Consider the following 22,304-nt stretch of genomic DNA (forward strand, 5'->3'; position numbering starts at 1 on the left):
TGATACTAAGATCTCAGCCTCCTGAGTAGCTAGGATTACAGGCGTGAGCCACCGATGTCTGGCTGGCAAAAGTCATTAAAGAAGGAAACTCAGGAGAGTTAAAAACAGAAATGAATGCAGAAACACAGTAATTTCCTAGAGCTTGTGGAAAAAACCTAGGGATGAATACAAACTAAGCAGCACATTTGGGTTTGGGGTCCAATTCTCCAATATAATGATGATATGTTCCTAGCAAATCATGGTAGATTTTGCTCTGAGTTTTAATAATCTGAAAAATGGAAATAATTTCCTACTCTTACAGAGTTTTCTTATAAACAAAAGTTTCTGTGGATTTATTAGTTTTTATAATGCTGGACCCAAGGTCTTGTACATATTCAACAAGCATACTACTACTGAGCTACATTCTACCCAAGAAAAGCATTTTTTGTTTTTTGTTTTGTTTTTTTTTTGTCAGTTGTGGGGCCTGAACTCTGGGCCTGGGCGCTGTCCCTCAGCTCTTCAGCTCAAGGCTAGCGCTCTACCACTTGAGCCACAGCTCCACTTCTGGCTTTTTCTGCTTATGTGGTGCTGAAGAATCAAACCCAGGGCCTCAGGCATGCGAGGCAAGCGCTCTACCACTGAGCCACCTTCCCAGCCCCAAGAAAAGCATTTTTTAACAATTAACAAGTTTAAACTATGGGCAATTTAAGGTATTACTGCTGCTGGAGCTGAAAAGTATATGAAATTTAGATACAGAAAACAGTCTTTTTTTTTTTTTTTGGGTCCGGTCGTGGGGCCTGAACTCTGGGCCTGGGCGCTGTCCCTCAGCTCTTCAGTTCAAGGCTAGCACTTTACCACTTCAGCCACAGCGCCATTTCCACCTTTTTTCTTATGTGGTGCTGAGGAATCGAACCCAGGACCTCGAGCATGCAAGGCAAGTGCTCTACTACTGAGCCACCTTCCCAGCCCCAGAAAACAGTCTTACAGTAAGATGTTGCTTAAAGCTTACTGTTACTTAAACCAAGGACTGGCAAACTATTTACTCTAAATAGCAGTTAATTCGGACTTTTTTTTTTGTCGGTCGTTGGGCTTGAACTCTGGGTTTGGGCACTGTGTCCCTGAGCTCTTCAGCTCAAGGCTGGTGCCCTACCACGTGAGTCACAGTGTCATTTCCAGTTTTCTGAGTGGTTTATTGGAGATAATAGTCTCACGGACTTTCCTGCCTGGGCTGGCTTTGAACCGTGCTCCTCAGATCTCAGCCTCCTGAGTAGCTAGGATTACAGGCGTGAGCCACCAGTGTTCTGCCTGGACTAACTTGGTCTACTAACTTAACGTGAAGACTGGATTTGAGCTCCTAAATTACAGACAGCAGGCTCACCTGCTCACATTGAGTCTTAATGTCTTTTTTCTCTGTAGGTCCCAAAGTCTAGGTTGGGCTTCTCGCTGGGCTGTTCCTGTTCCCCCAGGGGGTATATGGCAATGTCTTGGTTGTCACACTGGAGGAAAGGTACTACTATTATCTAGTAGGTAGAAGCCAGGGATGCTGTTAAACAATCCAGACCCTTCCATCCCACACCCCAACAAATCATCTGGCTGGAAATGCCAAGATATTCCCTGGTGAAAAACCCCAACCGAGGAGAACAGAACTAGTGCTTTTCCACTTGAGGGTCACATGTACCACTGAGAGGTTGGGCAGATAACTTGCACTAATGAAGAACAAAAAACATTATTGAGTTTGAGTGAAACATGAGCCCTATCAATGAATTCCATCATCTTTTGGCATGATCTAAGCAATTTTTTGAAAGTTCTCAGGGTTACTCTAAAATGTTCAAGTTTTTGCTACTCAAGAACAATCTCAGGGCTGGGGAGGTGGCTCAGTGGTAGACTGCTTGCCTTGCATGCATGAGGCCCTGGGTTCAATTCCTCAGCACCACATAAACAGAAAAAGTCAGAAGTGGCGCTGTGGCTCAAGTGGTAGAGCACTAGCCTTGAGCTGAAGAGCTGAGGGACAGCGCCCAGGCCCAGAGTTCAGACCCCACAACTGACAAAAAAAAGAACAATCTCAGTGCCTTTCCTTTACACAATATTCTTGGGGGAATTGTTCTGATTCCCTTTTATCACCAACATTTTTAACATATATATTTTGTTTGCACCTGTTCATACAAACTCTTTTTGTGCATGAATTTTTAATTTCTTAATTAGCATTATGCTAAGTAGCTTTCTGTTTTCACCTTTCTGCTCAGTAGAATGCTTTTAGGGCCAATCCAGGTTACTGAAGGTACATCCAATGTGCTGCTTTCAAGTGTAGCAGACTTTCACTGTACACATCCACCACATTTTACCTGCATATTCTCTCAGAAGTAGATCTCCAGACTGCCTCCTCCTCTTTGAGTCACAACATGTAAATCAAATCCCTCTCACATCACCCCCATGTATCACAGGACACGTGTCAGTCTGTCTGAATAATGCTATGCTGCAATCCACAATGCCTGTACTTGTTCTTAGACCGATGGAAGAGTGCAAAGGCTTCTCCTCCTCACATTTTTGCCAACATATGGCATTATTCAGTTTTCCAATTTTCAACAGTCTAAAAGATATAGAGTGATATATGTGATATATCACGGCTTTAATACAAACTCTCTAATCACTAATGACTCTGAGCATCTCTTCTTTTTTTTTTTTTTTGGTCGGTTGTAGGGCCTGAACTCTGGGTCTTGGCACTGTCCCCCAGCTCTTCAGCTCAAGGCTAGCGCTCTACAACTTGAGCCACAACACCATTTCCAGCTTTTTCTGCTTATGTGGTGCTGAGGAATCGAACCCAGACACTCATGCATGCTAGGCAAGCGCTCTACCACTGAGCCACCTTCCCAGCCCTGAGCATCTCTTCTTATGTTCAGTGTATTTTAGGGTTTCCTTTCCTGTAAAATGTTTGTCCATCTTATCTGCCCACTTTTCTCTTTAGTTAACTTTTAGGAACTTTTTGTATTCTGTTGTTAACCTTTGTGCTGCTGGGGCTCAAACTAAGTCCCTCATGCATGGTGCATACCATGCACTCTGCCACTAAGCTACATTCCCAGCTCTGTGTAGTTCCTTTGTAGAATTTAGATATTAACTTATTGCCAGGTAGTAATCATTACCAATCTCTTCTCCATTTGGTTATCAACTTTGCCTACTGTATAGTTTCAAAAACAAAAATCCTTAATTTTAATCAAATTGAATAAATCTTTCTACACATTTTATTTTATTTTTTATTTATTTAGTTAGTTAGTTAGTTGGTTGCAGGGCTTGAACTCTGGGCCTGGGCACTGTCCCTGTGCTCTTCAGCTCAAGGCGAGCACTCTACCGCTTGAGCCAGAGAGCCACTTCTGGTTTTCTGGTGGTTTATTGGAGATAAGAGTCTCACGGACTTTCCTGTCCGGGCTGGCTTTGAACCATGATCCTCAGATCTCAGCCTCCTGAGTAGCTAGGATTACAGGCGTGAGCCACCGGAGCCGGGCTCTTTCTACACATTTTATTGACTGCAAACTGTGTGTGTGTGTGTGTGTGTGTGTGTGTGTGTGTGTGTGTGTGTGTGTGTGTGTGTGTGTGTGTGTGTGTGTGTGTGTGTGTGTGTGTGTGTGTGTGTGTGTGTGTGTGTGTGTGTGTGTGTGTGTGTGTGTGTGTGTGTGTGTGTGTGTGTGTGTGTGTGTGTGTCTGTCTGTGTGTCTGTCTGTGTGTGTGTCTGTCTGTCTGTGTGTCTGTGTCTGTGTGTCTGTCTGTGTGTGGTACTAGGGATTGAACTCTACCACTTGAGCCATGCTTCTAGATTCTTTTTATGTTGGTATTTCCAAGGTAGGGTCTTACCTTATGCCCAGCCTGCCTACACAGTGATCCTCCTACTTATGCTTTTTCACATCACTGGGGACCCCATGCATGTTCCATTGTGCTCCTCCTGTAGCTAGAATAACAGCATTTTTTTTTCTTTTTTCGGTTGTGCTTGAACTCTGGGCCTGGGCACTGTTCCTTAGTTCTTCAGCTCAAGGACTCTACCACTTGAGCCATAGCGCCACTTCCGATTGTCTAATGGTTTATTGGAGATAAGAGTCTGACAGACTTTCCTGCCCAGGTTGGCTTTGAACCATGATCCTCAGATCTCAGCTTCCTGAGTAGCTAGGATTCCAGGCGTGAGCCACCGGTACCCAGCTAACCAGATTTTTTTGCCACTGCACCTAGCTATTGGTTAAAAGTCTCCTGAACTTTTTTTTCAGGCTAGCCTTGAACAGCAATCCCCCATCTCTGCCTCCCCAGTAGCTAGGCTTATAGGTTTGAGTTATGGTACTAGGCTTCACAATTAGGTTTTTAATCTTTTTTTTTTTTTTTGGTGGTGGTGGTGGTTCTGGGGTTTGAACTCATGCCCTCAAACTTGCAAGGCAAGTATTACACCACTAGTTCTACCCCTCCACCCCTTTAGTACACTGTTCATTTTTGAGATAGGGTCTCACTTTTTGCCAGACCCATGCCTGGATCACAATCCTCCTCCTTTTTTTTTTTTTATTGTGGTAGCAAATGGTACTGGAGTTCGAACCCAAGAGCCTCATACTTGCTAGGCTGGTGCACTACCACTGAGCCACACATCAATTTTATTGTGGTAGCAAATGGTACTGGAGTTTGAACCCAAGAGCCTCACACTTGCTAGGCTGGTGCACTACCACTGAGCCACACATCAATTTTACTGCTTTTTCACTGGTTATTTTTAGGATAGAGTCCTGCTTCCTGCCCAGACACACACTGGTGCCATAATCCACCTACTTTAGGATCCTGGCCTTGTTGGGACCACAGGTATGATCCATGGTATCTACTTCCCCCTCCTAGACTTTTCTGCAATCCTCACTTTCATGTAGTGTGGGGTAAAAGGCATGAGCCACTCTGCCCAGCTATGTACTGAGAAGGGGACTTAAGGACTTCTCTGCCCAGGCTAGCCTCAAATCCCAATCCTCAAAACTTCACCTAGGATTACAGAAGGGAGCAACTGTGCCCAGCCTTTTTCTCTTTTATGTTGCTGGGGATCAAACACAGAGTCTTATGTTTTATTTTTCTTTATATATACATATAGTAAAGATACTGTACAGAGGGGTTACAGTCACATGAGAAAGGTAATGAGTATATCCTATTGAGCATTGTTATCCCCTCCTTTGTTTTTCCCCTACCATCCCTTCCCTCCTCACCTTCCCAACTCCTTTGTTTTTAAGTCCAAGACTGGGATTCAAACTTGGTATCTGCCACTTTTGCTCATTGGCTAGCATTCTACCAACAGAGCCTTGCCTCCTATCCAAAACACAAAGTCTTGTATATGGCTTGGCTAGGCAAATGATCAAACACTGAAGTATACACTCAAACCTAATTTGTATTGTTTCCTTTGTACTCGGTACTATGTAACAATCAAGCTTTAATTTTTCTCCACATGGCAAGAGGCCCTCAGTACAACCTACCTAACAATCCTTTCTTCATTGATAGATAGGTTATACTTACCTTGGGTATTAGGTTGACACATGGATCTGGCTCTGGAATTCTTACTCCATCCTATTCACCTGTTTGTCCCTGTATCTGGTAGGTAAGTTTTGGTATTTGCTTTTTCTTGCTTTATTTTTAAACTTCCCAGGAGAAGGAGAAGCCAGGTGCTGATGGCTCATACCTATAATCCTAGTTACTTAGGAGGCTGAGACGTGAAGAATCAGAGTTCAAAGCTTATTCTATTCAAAGCTTACTCCAGAAGAAATCTTTAAGATTCTATCTCAAACTGACAAGCAAAATGCCATATTGGAGGTGTGATTCAAGTGGTAGAGCACTAGCTATGAGCAATAAATCTGAGTGAAAGTGCCAGGCCTTGAATCAGGTTTTAGTACTTACACGGAGAAAGAAAGAAAGAAAGAAAGAAAGAAAGAAAGAAAGAAAGAAAGAAAGAAAGAAAGAAAGAAAGAAAGAAAGAAAGGAAGGAAGGAAGGAAGGAAGGAAGGAAGGAAGGAAGGAAGGAAGGAAGGAAGGAAGGAAGGAAAGAAAGAAAGGAAAGAAAGAAAGGTAAGGAGGGAGGGAGGGAGGGAGGGAGGGAGGGAGGGAGGGAGGGAGGGAGGGAGAGAAGAAGCAAGCAAGCTCAATATCTTTAGATTCTACTCAAAATGAGTTAATGAGATACCACTTCATACTCATGAAGGTAGCTATAATAAAGAGAAAGTATGAAATACTGGTGAGAAGGTTAGAGCAACTGGAATTGAATCCATTGTGGGTTGAAATGTAAAATGATACAGCTATTATGAAAAAACAAATTTGGCAGTTTCTCAAAAAGTTAAACTGAAGCCAGGAATGGTGGAACATGCCTATAATATCAGCTAGTTTGAAGTATCTGGAATCAGAGAAGATTTACCAAAATAAATAAATAAATAAATAAATAAATAAAAAGTAAGAGCTTGTTCAAGACCAGCCCAGACAGTTAGTGAGACCCTACCACAAGAAAAATACATTTTGTGGGTTGCCACTCCAGTTTGAGAGGAGGGGGATATTTTTGGGTGATGCTGGGGGTTAAGCCCATCCTGGAGCATGTAAAGCCACTCTTCTACCATTGGCTACACTATATTCCCAGCCTCTTTCTCATTTTCTTTACTCTATTTATTTTTGGTTTTACTACAACTGGAATTCATGGCCTAGTGCTTGGCATTCTACCCCTCAAGCCACACATGCAGCCTAGCTTTTTGCTGCTTATTTTTTTTTGAGATGGAGTCTAGCTAGATTTTCTACCCAGGATGGCCTCAATCCATGACTCTCCCTATCTCAGCTTCTTGAGTAGCTGGGATTATAGGCATGAGCCACTGGCACATGGCTCACATTCTTAATAGTGTCCTTTGATGTATAAACAAAATACAGTAATTCCAAAGAACAGAATATTATCCAGTCATGAAAAAGGAATAAATAATACTAATAGCTACAATATGGGTAAAACTTGAAAACATTATGCTGTATGAAAGAAACATAGAAGAAGCCACATATTTAATGGTTCCACCTAAATGAATATTCAACACAGTCATATACATAGGAAACACACCAACAGTGGCAGGGGCTGGTGGAAATAAAAAATAGTGATTATTAAATGGTTATAAGGCTCTCCTCCTTTTGTTATTTTTTTGCTGATACTGAGGATTAAACTCAGGGCTTTGCACTTAGTAGGCCAGTGTTTTACCAGTTGAATTATGACTACAGCCCTCTTACTTTATTTTTTTCGATAGTCTTGTGTTTACCCTGGGTCATCTGGACTATAATTCTAAATTATGCTTTTATAATAGTTGGGATGTCAGGTACACATCACTACTACCCTCAACTTTTTGCCCAGACTGGCCTTGAAACATAAACTTAATCTCTACCTTCCGAGTAGCCAGGATTACAGACATGAGATACCATGACCGGCATAGGTCATGTGTTAGAATTAGTAGCAATGGTTGCACAACACTGTGATGTACTTCAAAAAAAAAAAAAAAATCACTGGATTTATTTTATTTTTATTTTTATTTTTTGGGTCCAGTTGTGGGGCCTGAACTCTGGGCCTGGGCGCTGTCCCTCAGCTCTTCAGCTCAAGGCTAGTGCTCTACCACTTGAGCCACAGCGCCACTTCTGGCTTTTTTCATTTTGCTTATGTGGTGCTAAGGAATCAAACCCAGGGCCTCAAGCATGCAATGCAAGCACTCTACCACTGAGCCACCTTCCCAGCCCCAATCACTGGATTTAAACTAATAAATTTCATTATGGGAAATTTGTCTCAATAAAATAAAAACTTGGAAAAAACTGGGAGACAGTGAAGGAGGGGGTAAATAAAAAGGAATGTACTCATTGCCTGACTTATATAACTGTAACCTCTCTGTACATCACCTTTATAATAATTAAAAAATAAAAATAAATTAAAATTCTTTCTATTCTACACAAAACAATTCCTGAAGACAGAGATTGTTATGTTCTGCAGCTTTTCTTCTGAGGAATGAGATCAGTACTAGTTACTAACTTTAGCTTTAGAGTTTATAAAACACTGCCACAAAATCTTATACAATTTTAACAATCCACGAGATAAATATTGTCACTCCACTTTAAAGATAAGGAAAAATTTGAGGGTCTGATATACATGAAGTCATATAATAGAAAGTAGAAGAACTGGTTAATCTTGCTAGATTGATCTCACCCACTCTTTACACTGCCTCCAAGGAAAACAGCAGCTGCAACTTTTCATATGGTTGCAAAGACCAGAGACACTACTATATACAGGCTTCTTAGACAACTTTTCTTTGTCCAGTACTTGAGTCTCAGATTTGTCTGTCTGGGCTAGCATTAAATGATGATCCTCAGATCGCAGCTCCCTGAGTAGCTAGGATTCTAGTCATGTGCCTCTGGTGTTTGGTCAAAGTCAATATTTGAATTAAAGCAATAAAAATATTTATTGTGGGAAGTGGCGCTGTGGCTCAAGCGGTAGAGTGCTCGCCTTAAGCTAAAGAGCGCAGAGACAGCACCCAAGCCCAGAGTTCAAGCCCCACGACCAACCAAAACAAAAAACAAAAAGCAAAAAACAACAACAACAAAATATTTATTGTGCCTAGCATGGTTTCTCATTACTCTGTAATCCTAGCATTTGGTAGGCTAAGGTAGGAAGAGTACAGGTTCAAGGCCAGTACAGCTCAGCATAAACTACAGTGAGACCCTATCTAAAGACCAAAATCATTGTACACAGGAAAGTTTTAATAAAATCAAGGGATTGTTATGTTACAACAGCAGTGTAAAGCAGAATATCACCTAAGTATATTTTATCACCTAAGTATATTTTTTTTAAGTTTCTCAGTGCAAGATATCCTATGATATTGGAATGTTCTCTCACTGATGAAGCTCAACAAGTTTTCAGGGTGTGGCAGTAATGAGATGACTGTGCATGTTCCTTGAACAACTGGCCTTATTAAGTTGTAGCATTTCCTACTAAGGATTAACTAATGAATAACACATTAGTGGTTTTCTAACAGTACTCTGATGAGAACAATACTGAGCCCAGGACTCAGGGGACCCAAACCTTCTAACAAGCAAAGCAGCCTCTTAACTGTTTTCCACATAGTGTTTTTTCTCAAAACACTATTTTAAAAAAGGATTCCATAGCTTCAAATAAAAAGTACTGAATGAAAATCACTGTAATATTAATATATATATATATATATATATATATATATATATATATGTTATATACATCCTTACTTTCTCCAAAGTAGTTTGTAAAAAAAATCATTACAAATTAGCTAACGTTAGATAATGAAGTATAAGTGTGTGTGGGAGGGATGGTTCAAAAAGTAGAGCACCTGCCTAGCAAGTGCCAAGGCCCTTAGTTCAATCCCCAGTGTTGACAAAAAAAAAATATTTAAAAGATTGGTTTTGAATAAAGTATAAAAATGTCAAAGGGCACCGGTGCCTCACACCTGTAATCCTAGTTACTCACGAGGCTGAGATCTGAGGATCACAGTCTGAAGCTACCTGGGCATAAAAATCCATGAGACTCTTTTTCTTTTTGCCAGTCCTGGGGCTTGAACTGAGGGCATGGGCACTGTCCCTGAGCCTAGCTCAGAGCTAGCACTCTACCACTTGAGCCACAGCATCACTTCCAGCTTTTCTGAGTAATTTATTGGAGATAGGAGTCGCATGGGGACTTTTCTGCCCAGGTTCACTTCAAACCATGATCTTCAGCTCTCACCTGAGAAGCTAGGATTATAGGTGTGAAACATCAGTGCCTGGCTCTCTTTTTTTGTTATTGTTGTTGTTGGTTGTGGGGCTTGAACTAGGGGCCTAGGCCCTGTCCCTGAGCTCTTTTGCTCAAGGCTAGCACTCCTACAACTTTGAGCCACAGAGCCACTTCTCCTCTGTCAATTATTCTCATTATTTTGAGGCTTGTCATGTGCATGCCTGGACCATAATCCTCCTACTTTCATTTCTCACCATAGCGATGATAGGTGCATGCCATCATGCCCAGAAATTGGTTGAAAAGTAGTCTTGCAAACTTCTTTGTTCAGGATGACCTTGAAATGTGATCCTCCTGATCTCTCCCTCCTCCTAAGTAGTTAGGATTGATTATAGGTGTGAGCTACCATGCTCAGTCTTTTAATGACTGACAAAGAAGTAAGAGACAAAGTGGCTTACATTATAGGAACGTGGATGCCTCTGCTTCCACTGCACCAGGAGCAGTTGAGCCACCACCAAAGTAGCGATGAGGATGAGAACCATTTCAGCGTGCATGGCTTCGTGGCCTCGATGCTTGGCATGCATGCGTGCATGCTCGACCCTGAAAGCCAAAGAAACAGGGTAAGCCAAGTCAGGCATGGTGAGGTGGTAAGAGGGGCAGTGTGTGTCTTATGAGGATTTTACCAGTCCACAGCTCAGAATGCAGTCCTGGATTTTGAAGCTAAAGAATATCATAAAAATTATGATCTAGAAACACATGCTCTAGGTAATAGGCATTTATGGATGGAAAACTTCCTCTAAGTGCAGTCACTCCTACCAATACTCTGGGCCACAGTCAGCCAAGGGAGAGGAATGCAGAAGGCATGAGAGAACATGAATGTAGCTTGTAGTCAGCTACATTTTATACAGTTTTATACAAATTGCCCATACACCCACCCAAGTATTAGAGAGGGAGGGAAAGAACAACATAAATGAAATTCTCATGGAATTCTCAAGGGTAACAAAGGAGTAACAGCAATGACAAAGCAAATATAGTAAAAAGTTAATTACAGAATCTAGGTGGTGGATATAAGGATACTCAGTATACAATTCTTTCACTTTTTGTTTAAATTTTTTCATAATAAAATTTTATTTATTTATTTAGGTCCAGTCATGGGGCCTGAACTCTGGGCCTGGGTGCTGTCCCTTAGCTCTTCAGCTCAAGGCTAGCTGAGCCACAGTGCCACTTCCAGCTTTTTTCTTTTTGCTTATGTGGTACTGAGGAATCGAACCCAGGGCCTCATGCATGTAAGCCAACAGCTCTACCACTGAGCCACCTTCCCAGCCCCTCATAATAAAATTTTAAAGGAGTTAATATGGCAGAAAGAGTAGACAACCAAATGTTAACTAGCCAAGCTCAGACCCCCAAGAGCTCATCTCCCATAATACTCTATCCTGGGTAGAAGAAGCTAACAGAAAGAGAAAAGGGTTGGGAGTCAGAAACAGGTCCAGACTCACCCACATGGCCTTCACCAAGAACCCTCCATCACACAACCCTCCATCACATTTTCTTCATCTGTCAAAAAGCAGTCATTGCCAGGCACTGGTGGCTCACACCTATAATCTGAGATACTCAGGAGACTGAGATCTCAGGATCATAGCCAGCCAGGACAGGAAAGTTTGTGAGACTCTTATCTCCAATAAAGTCCCAAGAAAGCTGGAAGGAAGTGAAGCTGTGGCTCAAGTGGCAGAGTGCTAGCCTTGAGCAGAAAAGCACAGAGACAGCACCTAGTCCTTCAATTCAACCTGAGGACTGGCACAAAAACAAAAACGAACAAACAAAACCAGTCCTTATCTTTTCTGTCTGCCTCATTGGGGGTGCTGTTTTGTGAGAACAGGCTAAGCAGTCAGGTTAGAAAACACTTTAAAAATCTAATTGCTGCCGGGCGCTGGTGGTTCATACCTATAATCCTAGCTACTCAGGAGGCTGAGATCTGAGGATTGCAGTTCAAAGCCAGCCTGGGCAAGAACATCTGTGAGACTCTTATCTTCAATTAACCACCAGAAAACCAGAAGTGGCACTGTGGCTCAGGTGGTAGAGCATTAGCCTTGAGCTGAAGAGTGCAGGGACAGTGCCAAGCCCAGAGTTCAAGCCCCATGACCAACAACAACAAAAAAAAAGGAATCTAATTGCTATAGGGAATAATTGTTTTATCTATATTTTTAGGAAAGAAAATCTAACTTTATAGGGCTTTATTTTCATAAGCGGCATATCCTTGGCATGAGAAAAATTTGTTCAAGTTTATAGTTTGCCTTAATAAGGCAACCATTTAGGTTGATTTTATGAAGCTTTCAGTGGAGAAGGTTAATGGTTATCAGGATTTACTCAAAATTACTATCAAAACAATAAAACAAAGCAAGAAACAAGACTTTCTTAACATCCTCAAACATTGCAATTTCTAGTGAAGCATTTATTCCTAATGTTACTTTCATCTAGATTTGACTATAGATCTGATGAATCTATGCTAGACTCATCTGTTTGTAAAACAACCACTCTGGAACCCCTTACTAATTAGAAATCACAAAAATAAGGTATTTGTTGTTATAAAGCAAGATAGTAGTAGAGCTGAAATCACATCTCTCCTCCTCTTCTTCCTCTTCCTCTTCTTCTTTCTTTTCTTCCTCCTCCTCCTCCTCCCCCTCCTCATGTTCCTCTTCCTCCTCCTCTTCTTCTTCTCCTCCTCCTCCTCCTCTCCTCCTTCTCCTCCTCCTCCCCTTCTTCTTTGTCTTCTTCTTCCTTTTCTTCCTCTTCCTCCTCCTCCTCCTTCTCCTTCTCCTCTTCTTCTTCTCTTCCTCCTCCTCCTTCTCCTCCTCCTCCTCCCCCCTCTTCCTCCTTCCCTTCTTCTTCGTCTTCTTCATCTTCTTCATCTTCTTCTTCGTCTTCTTCTTCATTGTTGTTGTTGTTGTTGTCGTTGTTGTTGTTGTTGTTGTTGTTGTTGTCGTCGTCGTCCTGGGGCTTGAACTCTGGGCCTGGGCACTGTCCCTGAGCTTCCTTTGCACAAGGTGTGCACTTTATCACTTGAGCCACACAGCACCATTTCTGGCTTTTTTTTTTTAGTAGTTTATTGGAGATAAGAGTCTCACAGAGTTTCCTGCCTGGGCTGGCTTCGAACAGTGATCGTCAGATTTCAGCCACCTGAGTAGTTAGGATTACAGGCGTGAGCCACTGGTGCCCAGCTGACCTCCCATTTTCTTTTCTTTTTTCAAATAAACTTTTTTTTTCTCTTTTAATTTTATTTATTTTTTGTTAATGTGGTACTGAGGAATCGAACCTAGGGCTTCATGTATGCTAAGCAAGCACTCTATACTAGGCTACATTCCCAGCCCCCATTTTCTTTCTTTTTTTTTGGGGGGGGGGTCTGGTTATGGGGACTACACTCGGCCTGGGCTGCGCTGTCCCTCAGCTCTTCAGCTCAAGGCTAGCGCTCTACCACTTGAGCCACAGCGCCACTTCCGGCTTTTTTCTTTTTGCTTATGTGGTGCTGAGGAATCGAACCCAGGGTCTCAGGCATGCAAGGCAAGCACTCTACCACTGAGCTGCCTTCCCAGACCCCAGACCCCATTTTCTTAACCAGAGTTTTCCACCCTGTATCTTGGATATTGATGATGATAATGGTAATAATCAACTTCAAAGCAACTAACACTTCCTGGATGCTCACAGCATGCCAAGCACAGTTCTAAGAATTTCGCACACATTTACACTCACAACTCCATAGGTACTGTTATGATTCTCATTTTACAATGAGGTGAACTTAGGCAGTGAGAAGTTAAGTAACTTTCACAAGAACACATAGCTAGTAAATGGCCAAGTGGTATTCAACCCCAAATGGATGACTTGATATTATAACCTACTATTCCTTAGGACTGAGGGAACTGCTACCAAGGGCAAACTAAATTCTCAGAAGAAAGGACTTGTCCTGCCAGTCACAAACTACTACCTCATACAGACAGGGAAGGAAAAGGTTAGTTATCTAACTCTATTAGCTGGTTTTAACCTAAAGTTCCCAGCTTATGGGGCCCGCACTGCCCACTTACCTCCATTGCTCCTCTGGGGAAAGGTCTGACATATCAACCTGTAGAAAGACACCACCAAAAAGATCTGTTACTGACAAAGAACTGTCCCTGACCAACTTAAGTGTTCATGCATTCATCAATACATATAGGAATCAAGGGAAGCTTCATGTCTTACAAGCCTCTGAAGCCTTTCCCAACACTATTTCACACTGATTTCTTTCATCTCTATCCACTTAAGTTTGGCTCATGCCTATGGTTGAACATGTGCTGTGCTGCTAGGAAATGAGGGCAAAGGGTAGAAAAGTCCCAACTCCCAAGATGTTCATAGTCTAGTAGGTATACAAACAGAAAATTTATTATATGGTAAAGATTAGCTATGGAAGCATGAACAAGTGGCTTTTGATCCATCTAAGGTGGTATAGATTAGGAAGGCTGCATGAAGGAGACAGGAAATATTCAGATAAAGAACAGGCAGGAATATGTTCCAGGCAAAGGGACTAACATGAACATGAAGAAATAAAGTCATGAAATACAAAGACAATTTAGTATATAACCAGGGGGAAAAAGGATGTCAGAATTATTGGAAGTGAAGTTAGATAAAATATTCTGACATATAATGCCATACAACTCTAAATAGCTCCATGGTAGCAGGCAGAACATTAGACCAGGGAAAATGATCATTAGCTCTAATCTGCCATTAACTAGTAACACGGCCTTCCAAACTTGAGATGTTCTTGTTCTATCTGGGGTCTTGCCTTTTTAGAGCAGGGTTTCTCAAACTTGGCACTAAATGATATTTAGGGATGATTATTCATTCTTGGAGGAGCATCCTGTACATTGTTGGAGCATCCTCCCAATTTCAATTGATGTCCTCTGGGAAACAAAAATGTCTGTTTAAAACCACTGATAGAGCAGTGAGTTCAGAGTTCAAATCTTCAACTTTTTGTAGTCATCTACAAAAATCTACCCAAATTTCAGTATATAAGTCACTCAGTACATTTGTACACTGAATTGAGCTGAAAATGTGACATCGAAAAGAGAGGAGGCCTTAGAAATATTCCAAGGAATCCATCAGCAAGTATCCTTTAGTACTTACAAGTTCAAGGCCCAATTTTCCACCTTTCCAACTTCAGAAAAGTATCTTAAATTAGAATATTTGAGATAAAACAGAATTTCATTCTACTACTAAATCAAGTCAGTACATATTTACCAGACATAATTTATGGATGTGCCCATTGTTATTTAAGGAAAGCTTTTTGGCTTCTACAAGTCCCAGTCAAATTAAAAAAACAAAAACAAAAAGCAAGGCTTTGCCAAACTAATCTAGGTGATGAAATCAACTGCCCTCCTTTCATTTTCCTACTCCTTACATTTCTTCACAGAATTTATTCAGTTGCCCTGATTTCATTTCCCTAGGAAGACAGAGGTCAGAACTGCAAGAGACAAGTTGATTTAAAAAATGGAAAGCCTGGGCTGGGAATGTGGCTCAGTGGTAGAGTGCTTGCCTAGCATGCATGATGCCCTGGGTTTGATTCCTCAGTACTACATAAACAGAAAAGGCTAGAAGTGGCACTATGGTTCAAGTGGTAGAGTGCTAGCCTTGAACAAAAGAAACTCAGGGACAGTGCCCAGACTCTGAGTTGAAGCCCTTGAGACTGGCTAAATAAATAAATAAATGGAAAGGCACCAAGCACTGGTGGCTCATGCCTATAATCCTAGCTACTCAGGAGGCTAAGATCTGAGTATAATGGTTTGAAGCCAGTCCAGGCAGGAAAGCCCATGAGACTCTTATCTCCAATTAACCACAAAAAGCTGGAAGTAGAGCTGTGGCTCAAATGGTGGAGCACTAGTAAAGCTCAGGACTGGTACATGCACACAGGCACATGCACACAGGCACACACACGCACGCACGCATGCACACACACACACACAAAACACACAAAGTGGAAAGGCACAGGAGATACCTAAGCATATACTTTTTTCTTTTTTGGTGCTGGAACTGGGGCTTGAACTTAGGACCTCATGCTTTCACTTGGCTTTTTCACTCAAAGTTAGAACTCTACCACTTGAGCCCCAGCTCTACTTCCAGAGCATATAATTAAAAATTTTATTTCTAAAGGAATAATCAATGCCCAAGTTATATAGTAGTCATTGAAACTTTTCTTCTTTTCCAACTTGGACCTGCATCTTGCCAAATCTGTCAGTTCATTATACCAACCACTTGGGACTCATTACTGTCTCTGGGCCTTTATATACTTTTCTGTCTGCTTGCAATGCTTTTCTCCTTTTTTTCCCATCCAAACCCAAGTTAGGCTTTGAGAACCTAGCACCAATTATACCTTCCTTAGAAGCCTTCCCTCCAGGGTCCCCTAGTGAATTCAGTTCTCTGCTTTCTATAGTATAGAACTTTCTCCTTTTTACTCCCTGTGTGGTCCAACGACCAGCAATATTAGTATCATCTGGGTGCTTGTTAGAAATGCATAACCTTAGGCTGGGCACCAGTGACTCACATCTGTAATCCTCGCTATTATGAGGCTGAGATCTGCGGATTGAGGTTCAAAGCCAACCTGAGATGCTTATTTCCAATTAATCATAGAAAAAGCCAGAAGTAGCACTGTGGCTCAATTGGTAGAATGCTAGCCTTGAGCAAGAGTGCTAGCCTTGGACAGCGCCAAGGCCCTGAGTTCAAGTCCCAGAACTGGAAAAAAAAAATTAGGAGTCTTCTATTAATAAAACCTCTAATTAAGCCAGGTGCTGGTGGCTCACACCTGTAATCAGGCGTTGATTTCATCACCCAGATTTGTTTGGCAAAGCCTTGGGATTTTGTTTTTTTTTTTGTGGGCTGAGATCTAAGGATTGCAGTTCAAAGCCAGCCTGGGCAGGAAAATCTGTTACTCTTACCGCCAATTAACCACCAAAAAACTGGAAGTAGTGCTGTGGATCAAGTGGTAGAGCACTAGCCTTGTGCTGAAGAGCTCAAAGACAGTGCTCAGGCTCAGAGTTCAAGCCCCACAACAGATTAAAAAAAAAAAAAAAAAGATTGAGTCCTAACACCTTGAATGCCTCACCCTAGTTCTGGCCTTGAGTATATGTATTTTGCACATATTCCACAAACCTGAAAGTTGTCTTAGAGCCAAGACACACTTTATACTACTTTTATGTCTTCCAAGGAGAATAGCACAGAGCTGAGCATATACCAAGCATTCAATGAAGACTTAGGGCACTGAGCAGACTTCTCCCTAAAAACTTCACTGTATTAACAAACCAGCATCTCCAGGTGAGATGCTTAAATTGGAAAGTAAAAAAAAAATTCCAAAAAATCATGTTTAAATATTATGTGATAAAACAAAACAAGTACAAATTCAGGAAGCAAGACAAGTCTATTGAATGAAAATTGGGAAGATAGAGAGAACTTGGCAGAGCATGGAAGTGCCTCTCTGTGAAAGTGTGGGCCAAGCATATTACTGTCTACACCTTACTTTTCTCCATCTGAAAAACAGAATAAACCTGACTTCAGTACAGGGATGTAAGGAAAGTACTTTAGAGGTGGTCAAGTGATTTCACTGACTTTCTTTCTGAGATGGTGAGCACTCTATATACTAGGAGACGCTGGGGAACTGAATGTTAGAATAATGCTTTCAGACCTTCAGGAAAACAGTTCAGAGAGTAGATTTGGGGCTAAGAGGATCATTAGCACTTCACAGAGTGCTAAGAGTAACATATAATTTGGCTTTAATATTTGCCTCCAGAACTAAAAGGTTACTTAAATTACATCCAAACTAGTCTTCTAGCTTAAGTGGAAAAACAAGGAAAGCTGTAAACTATAGCTATAATTAACCGGTACCATCTGGAAAGACATCTTTATTTGCGCTTTCATTAAAGAGTTTATTCATTTGGGGCAAAGCACTAACCTAGTCTGAAGGTACCTTCTCTATCGCCCAGGTAGCTAATTAGGTAGGCTCTCAGGGAAAGGGGTACTGATTAATCAACTCCTAAACCTATATATAGAATGTTTTATTGCTAGCCAATGAACATGTTGCGCCACATATGCCCACATTTGAAAGATACTGCACCAAAAATGCTAGGTAAAGGGCAAGAAGAAATTTCACAAAGATGGAAAATAATCAAAATTGAATGTTTCACTTTCACAAGTGCAAAAGATTTCAGGGGCCTACCACTGTATAGCTAGCCTCAAAGAGGCCCACTGTCCCTCACAAATATCAAATACTCTTCTAGTTGCTGAGCTTTTACACTGATTGGGTTACCTTGTTCCTTAAGCCCCCTTCTTCCACCAAACCATGGTTCTGCTTCCCTGCAAAACTCTGGCCAAATCCTCCTGCCTTCCAGAAAGCTCATTAAACTGATGACACTCATTGAAGAAACAAACATCCTCTATTTTCTTGTTAAGTATGGTCCATAGGCCAAGAGCAACAGTATCCTGAAATCTTATTGTAAAACAGATTTCAGACTGTATCCAAGAACTCCTGAGTCAGAATCTGCATTTTCTAAATAAGATACTAATATCTCATAAATACATTAAAAGTTTGAGAAGCATTACTACTATATGTCAGTACTTATGTTCACAAATTACATCTGCAGCCATATACATCTCTATACCTGATTTTTTTTTCTTTTAGTTTTACTGATATAAAATCCACATACCACCAGACTCTGGGGGCTCATGCCTATAATCCTCGCTACTTAGGAGGCTACGCAGGATCCTACTCTGAGAATTGTGGTTCAAAGTCCCCATTAAGACTCCAATTAACAACTCAAAACCAGAAGTGGAGCTGCAGCTCAAAGTGTTAAAGTGCTAGCCCTGTGGTGAAGAGCTCAGGGATAGCACTTAGGCCCTGAGTTCAAGCCCCATGACTGACTAAAAATTTAAAAAATCTACATAACCATAAAATCTACCTATTCAAATAATATTAGCAAGCAAGACACAGTGATTCATATCTATATTCCCAGCTACACAAAAGACATACATAGGAGGATGGTCCAAGGCTGGCCTCAGACAAAAATATAATACCCTACCCAAAAAAGCAGCAAAACAAAAAGGAATGGAGATGTGGCCCAAGTAATAAAGTACTTCAATGGGGAGGAGGAGGAAAGCTGAGACGGTCTGGTTGCATAGATCAGGCTAACCTCAGACTCAAAATTCTCTTGCCTTCACTTCTCAATAATGGAGTTACAGATACGTACCACTATTTTTAGCTGCAAAAGTCCTTTATATATTTTGGAAATAAATTCTCTTACCTGATATAATAACTTGCAAATATTTTCCATCATTACAAAGGGTGCCTTTTACAACACAAACATTTTAAATTTTCTAAATCCAACCTATGTATTTTTTCGTCTGCTGCTTATACTTTCAGTATCACAGCAAATTGATAACTCGGTTATAAAGATTTACCCTTACGTCTTCTCCTAAGAGCTTTATTGTTTTAAGTCTTTGATTTATTTTAAGCTAATTCTGTATATGTTGTGTGGTAGGAATCCAACTTCATTCTTTTACATGTGGCCATCCAGTTGTTCCCCTCTGACTGTTTAAGTTGATTCTTTACTCTCTAAGATGGAACATCTTTCTGGTTTTCCACATTTTTTTTTGTCACATTTTTCTTTTTTTTTTTTTTTTGCTGACTTTTTTTTGTGTGAAAATACTGTACAGAGGGGTTACAATTACATGGGCAAGATAATGAGTACATTTCTTATCAAGCATTGTAGCCTCCTCCTTTGTTTCTCCTTCCCATCCCTTCCCATCCTCCCACCCGCCCCCTCCCCACATTTTTCTTTAGTGTTTCCACAACTCTTTAATTTTGCTGACTTATAATAGATAAAATCTGAAAAACTGCTTATAATACTCAATCTTCTAAGCGCCTCTGAAGCTTCCAGGTTTGATACGTTTATTCATTTAAACATTCCCATTTTAGATAAAAGTCCAAATTTTAAATATGCATGGCTAAGCATCAAGACACAGACTTTTCCCTTGCCCTTGAGGAAAAGACAGAAAATAATGATGTAGTTCACTGGTAGAATGCTTGCCTATCATTGACAAAATTCTAGGTATAATTCTTAGGAACACACACACACACACACACACACACACACAAGCATACACAAACTAAGTTGTTTTAAATCAGGAATTTATGATCCCAAGAAATACAATTGTTTCATTTTACAGGAGATATGGATGAGATATAAAGCAGAGAAGTAACTCATAGAAAACAGTGGTAGGGGGCTGGGAAGGTGGCTCAGTGGTAGAGCGCTTGCCTTGCATGCATGAGGCCCTGGGTTCGATTCCTCAGCACCACATAAGCAAAAAGAAAAAAGCAGGAAGTGGCGCTGTGGCTCAAGTGGCAGAGCGCTAGCCTTGAGCTGAAGAGCTGAGAGACAGTGCCCGGGCCCAGAGTTCAGGCCCCACGGCTGGACCAAAAAAAAAAAAAAAGAAAGGAAACAGTGGTAGTAGCCAGACACCAGTAGCACACACCAGTAATCCTAGCTACCAAGGAGGCTGAGGATAGCGGTTCAAAGCCAGCCAAGGCAGGAAAGTCTGTGAGACTCTTTTTTGTTGTTGTTGTTGTTGGTCGTGGGGCTTGAACTCTGGGCCTGGGCGCTGTCCCTCAGCTCTTCAGCTCAAGGCGAGCGCTCTACCACTTGAGCTACAGCACCACTTCCGGTTTTCTGGTGGTTTATTGGAGATAGGAGTCTCACGGTCTCTCCTGCCCGGGCTGGCTTTGAACCTCAATCCTCAGATCTCAGCCTCCTGAGTAGCTAGGATTACAGGCGTGAGCCACCAGCGCCTGGCTGGCTGTGAGAATCTTATCTCCAATTAACCACCAGAAAACTGGGAATGGCACTATGGCTCAAGAGGTAGAGCGTTAGCCTTGAGCTGAAGAGCTCAGGGACAGCACCCAGTCCCAGAGTTCAAGTCCCACAACCAAAAAAAAAAAAAAAAAAAAAAAAGGAAAGGAAGGAAAGGAAGGAAGAAAGGAAGGAAGGAAGAAGAGAAGAGAAGAGAAGAGAAGAGAAGAGAAGAGAAGAGAAGAGAAGAGAAGAGAAGAGAAGAGAAGAGAAGAGAAGAGAGTGGACGTTAAATTCTGGACAAGTGTTGGGGAGAGAGTCATAAACCTTACTAGAGAAAACTCATGTCAGACCTTAGGGCTTCAGCCATCTAAGGTAATGGCAACTTGTATCCTCAGGGCCATTTTATGTCTTTGCTGGGTCCTGGGTATTTTGCTTTTATAGGCCCTTTCTTCCATTAGGTAAAAAAAAAAATAAAATTAGAATTATATACATACATGCTAGGCACTGGTGGCTCATGCCTGTAATCTGAGGATCAAGGTTTAAAGCCAGCCCAAAGAGGAAAGTCCATGAGACTCTTACCTCCAATTAACCACCAGAAAACTGGAAGTGGCACTGTGGCTCAAAGTGGTAGAGTGTTAGCCTTGAGAATAGAACTCAGTGGCAGCTCTCAGGCCCTGAGTTCAAGCCCCACAACTGGGGGGGAGAGGGGGAAGGTTTGGAAATCAAACAAACAAAAAAGCCTGGCATGTAAGCTTGTATGTTGACACATGCATTAAACACTATGACAAGGAGACTCACAAGTTTAAGGTCAGCCTGGGCTACATAGCCAGTTCCAGGCTAGCCTGGGCTACATAATGAGACTCCATCTCAAAAAGAAAACAAAACAAAAAAAAAAAAATGGCATGTCATTGACCTACAAATGTCAAAGAGATCATATGCTTATCATCTTGAAGGTAGCTAATATATTTTTCTTCATTCTTTCACTCAATTAAAGATAATAAATATATATTAGAAATAATTCCTTATAGAAGTGTTAAGAATAAAACTAGAGTAGGCTAAGAGAACAGTGAAGACTATTTTGTTGCTACATTCAGACATTGTGCTTTCCTCCAAAAGCTTGCTAACATCAGGTGAACAATATAGGTTAAGGACAGTGACACTTAGTTCATATGCTGTGTCTTATTTGCTTGTTTGTTTGTTGTGGGGCTAGAGCTCCGGGCCTGCGTACTGTCCCTGAGCTTTTTTCACTGCAGGCTAGGGCTCTACCACTTTGAACTACAGTTCTACTTCTGGTTTTCTGGTGGTTTAATTGGAGGTAAGAATCTCATGGGGGCTGGGAAGGTGGTTCAGTGGTAGAGCGCTTGCCTTGCATGCATGAGGCCCTGGGTTTGATTCCTCAGTACCACATAAGCAGAAAACGCTGGAAGTGGCGCTGTGGCTCTATCTAGCCTTGAGCTGGAGTTGAGGGACAGCACCCAGGCCCAGAGTTCAGGCCCCACGACCGACAAAAAAGAAAGAAGAAAAAAGGAAGAAGAAGCAGCAAGTGGCAGCAGCAGCATCTCATGGACTTCCTTGCCCCAGCTGACTTCAAACGACAATCCTTCGATCTCAGCCTCCGGTGTAGCTATGATTACAGGCATGAGCCACCAGCACTAGGCTCTCCTTTAGGTTTTATTTCACTCTTAGTTTTCATCCCAAGAAGTAGCCTCATGGCAACAACTACCTTTTTCAGTTAAGAGAAAAACAAT

The 22,304-nt window shown here is 41.5% G+C and overlaps 1 protein-coding gene across 2 annotated transcripts in view; it reads right to left on the reverse strand.

The window, feature by feature from the left end:
- Window positions 1–22,304, reverse strand: part of Rnf121 (ring finger protein 121) — a 65,064-nt gene that overhangs the window by 29,870 nt on the left and 12,890 nt on the right. The window contains exons 2-3 of one of the 2 annotated variants that reach the window (XM_070035119.1): window positions 13,774–13,811; window positions 10,159–10,300 (exon numbers count right to left, since the gene is read on the reverse strand). In XM_070035119.1, the coding sequence (XP_069891220.1) occupies window positions 10,159–10,300; window positions 13,774–13,811 (180 nt within the window). The remainder of the gene's footprint in view (window positions 1–10,158; window positions 10,301–13,773; window positions 13,812–22,304) is intronic. The other variant, XM_070035120.1, reaches the window with a different exon arrangement.

This window comes from Dipodomys merriami, unplaced genomic scaffold (assembly GCF_024711535.1).
Source record: "Dipodomys merriami isolate MVZ:Mamm:240054 unplaced genomic scaffold, mDipMer1.0.p SCAF_25, whole genome shotgun sequence".
NCBI lineage: Eukaryota > Metazoa > Chordata > Mammalia > Rodentia > Heteromyidae > Dipodomys > Dipodomys merriami.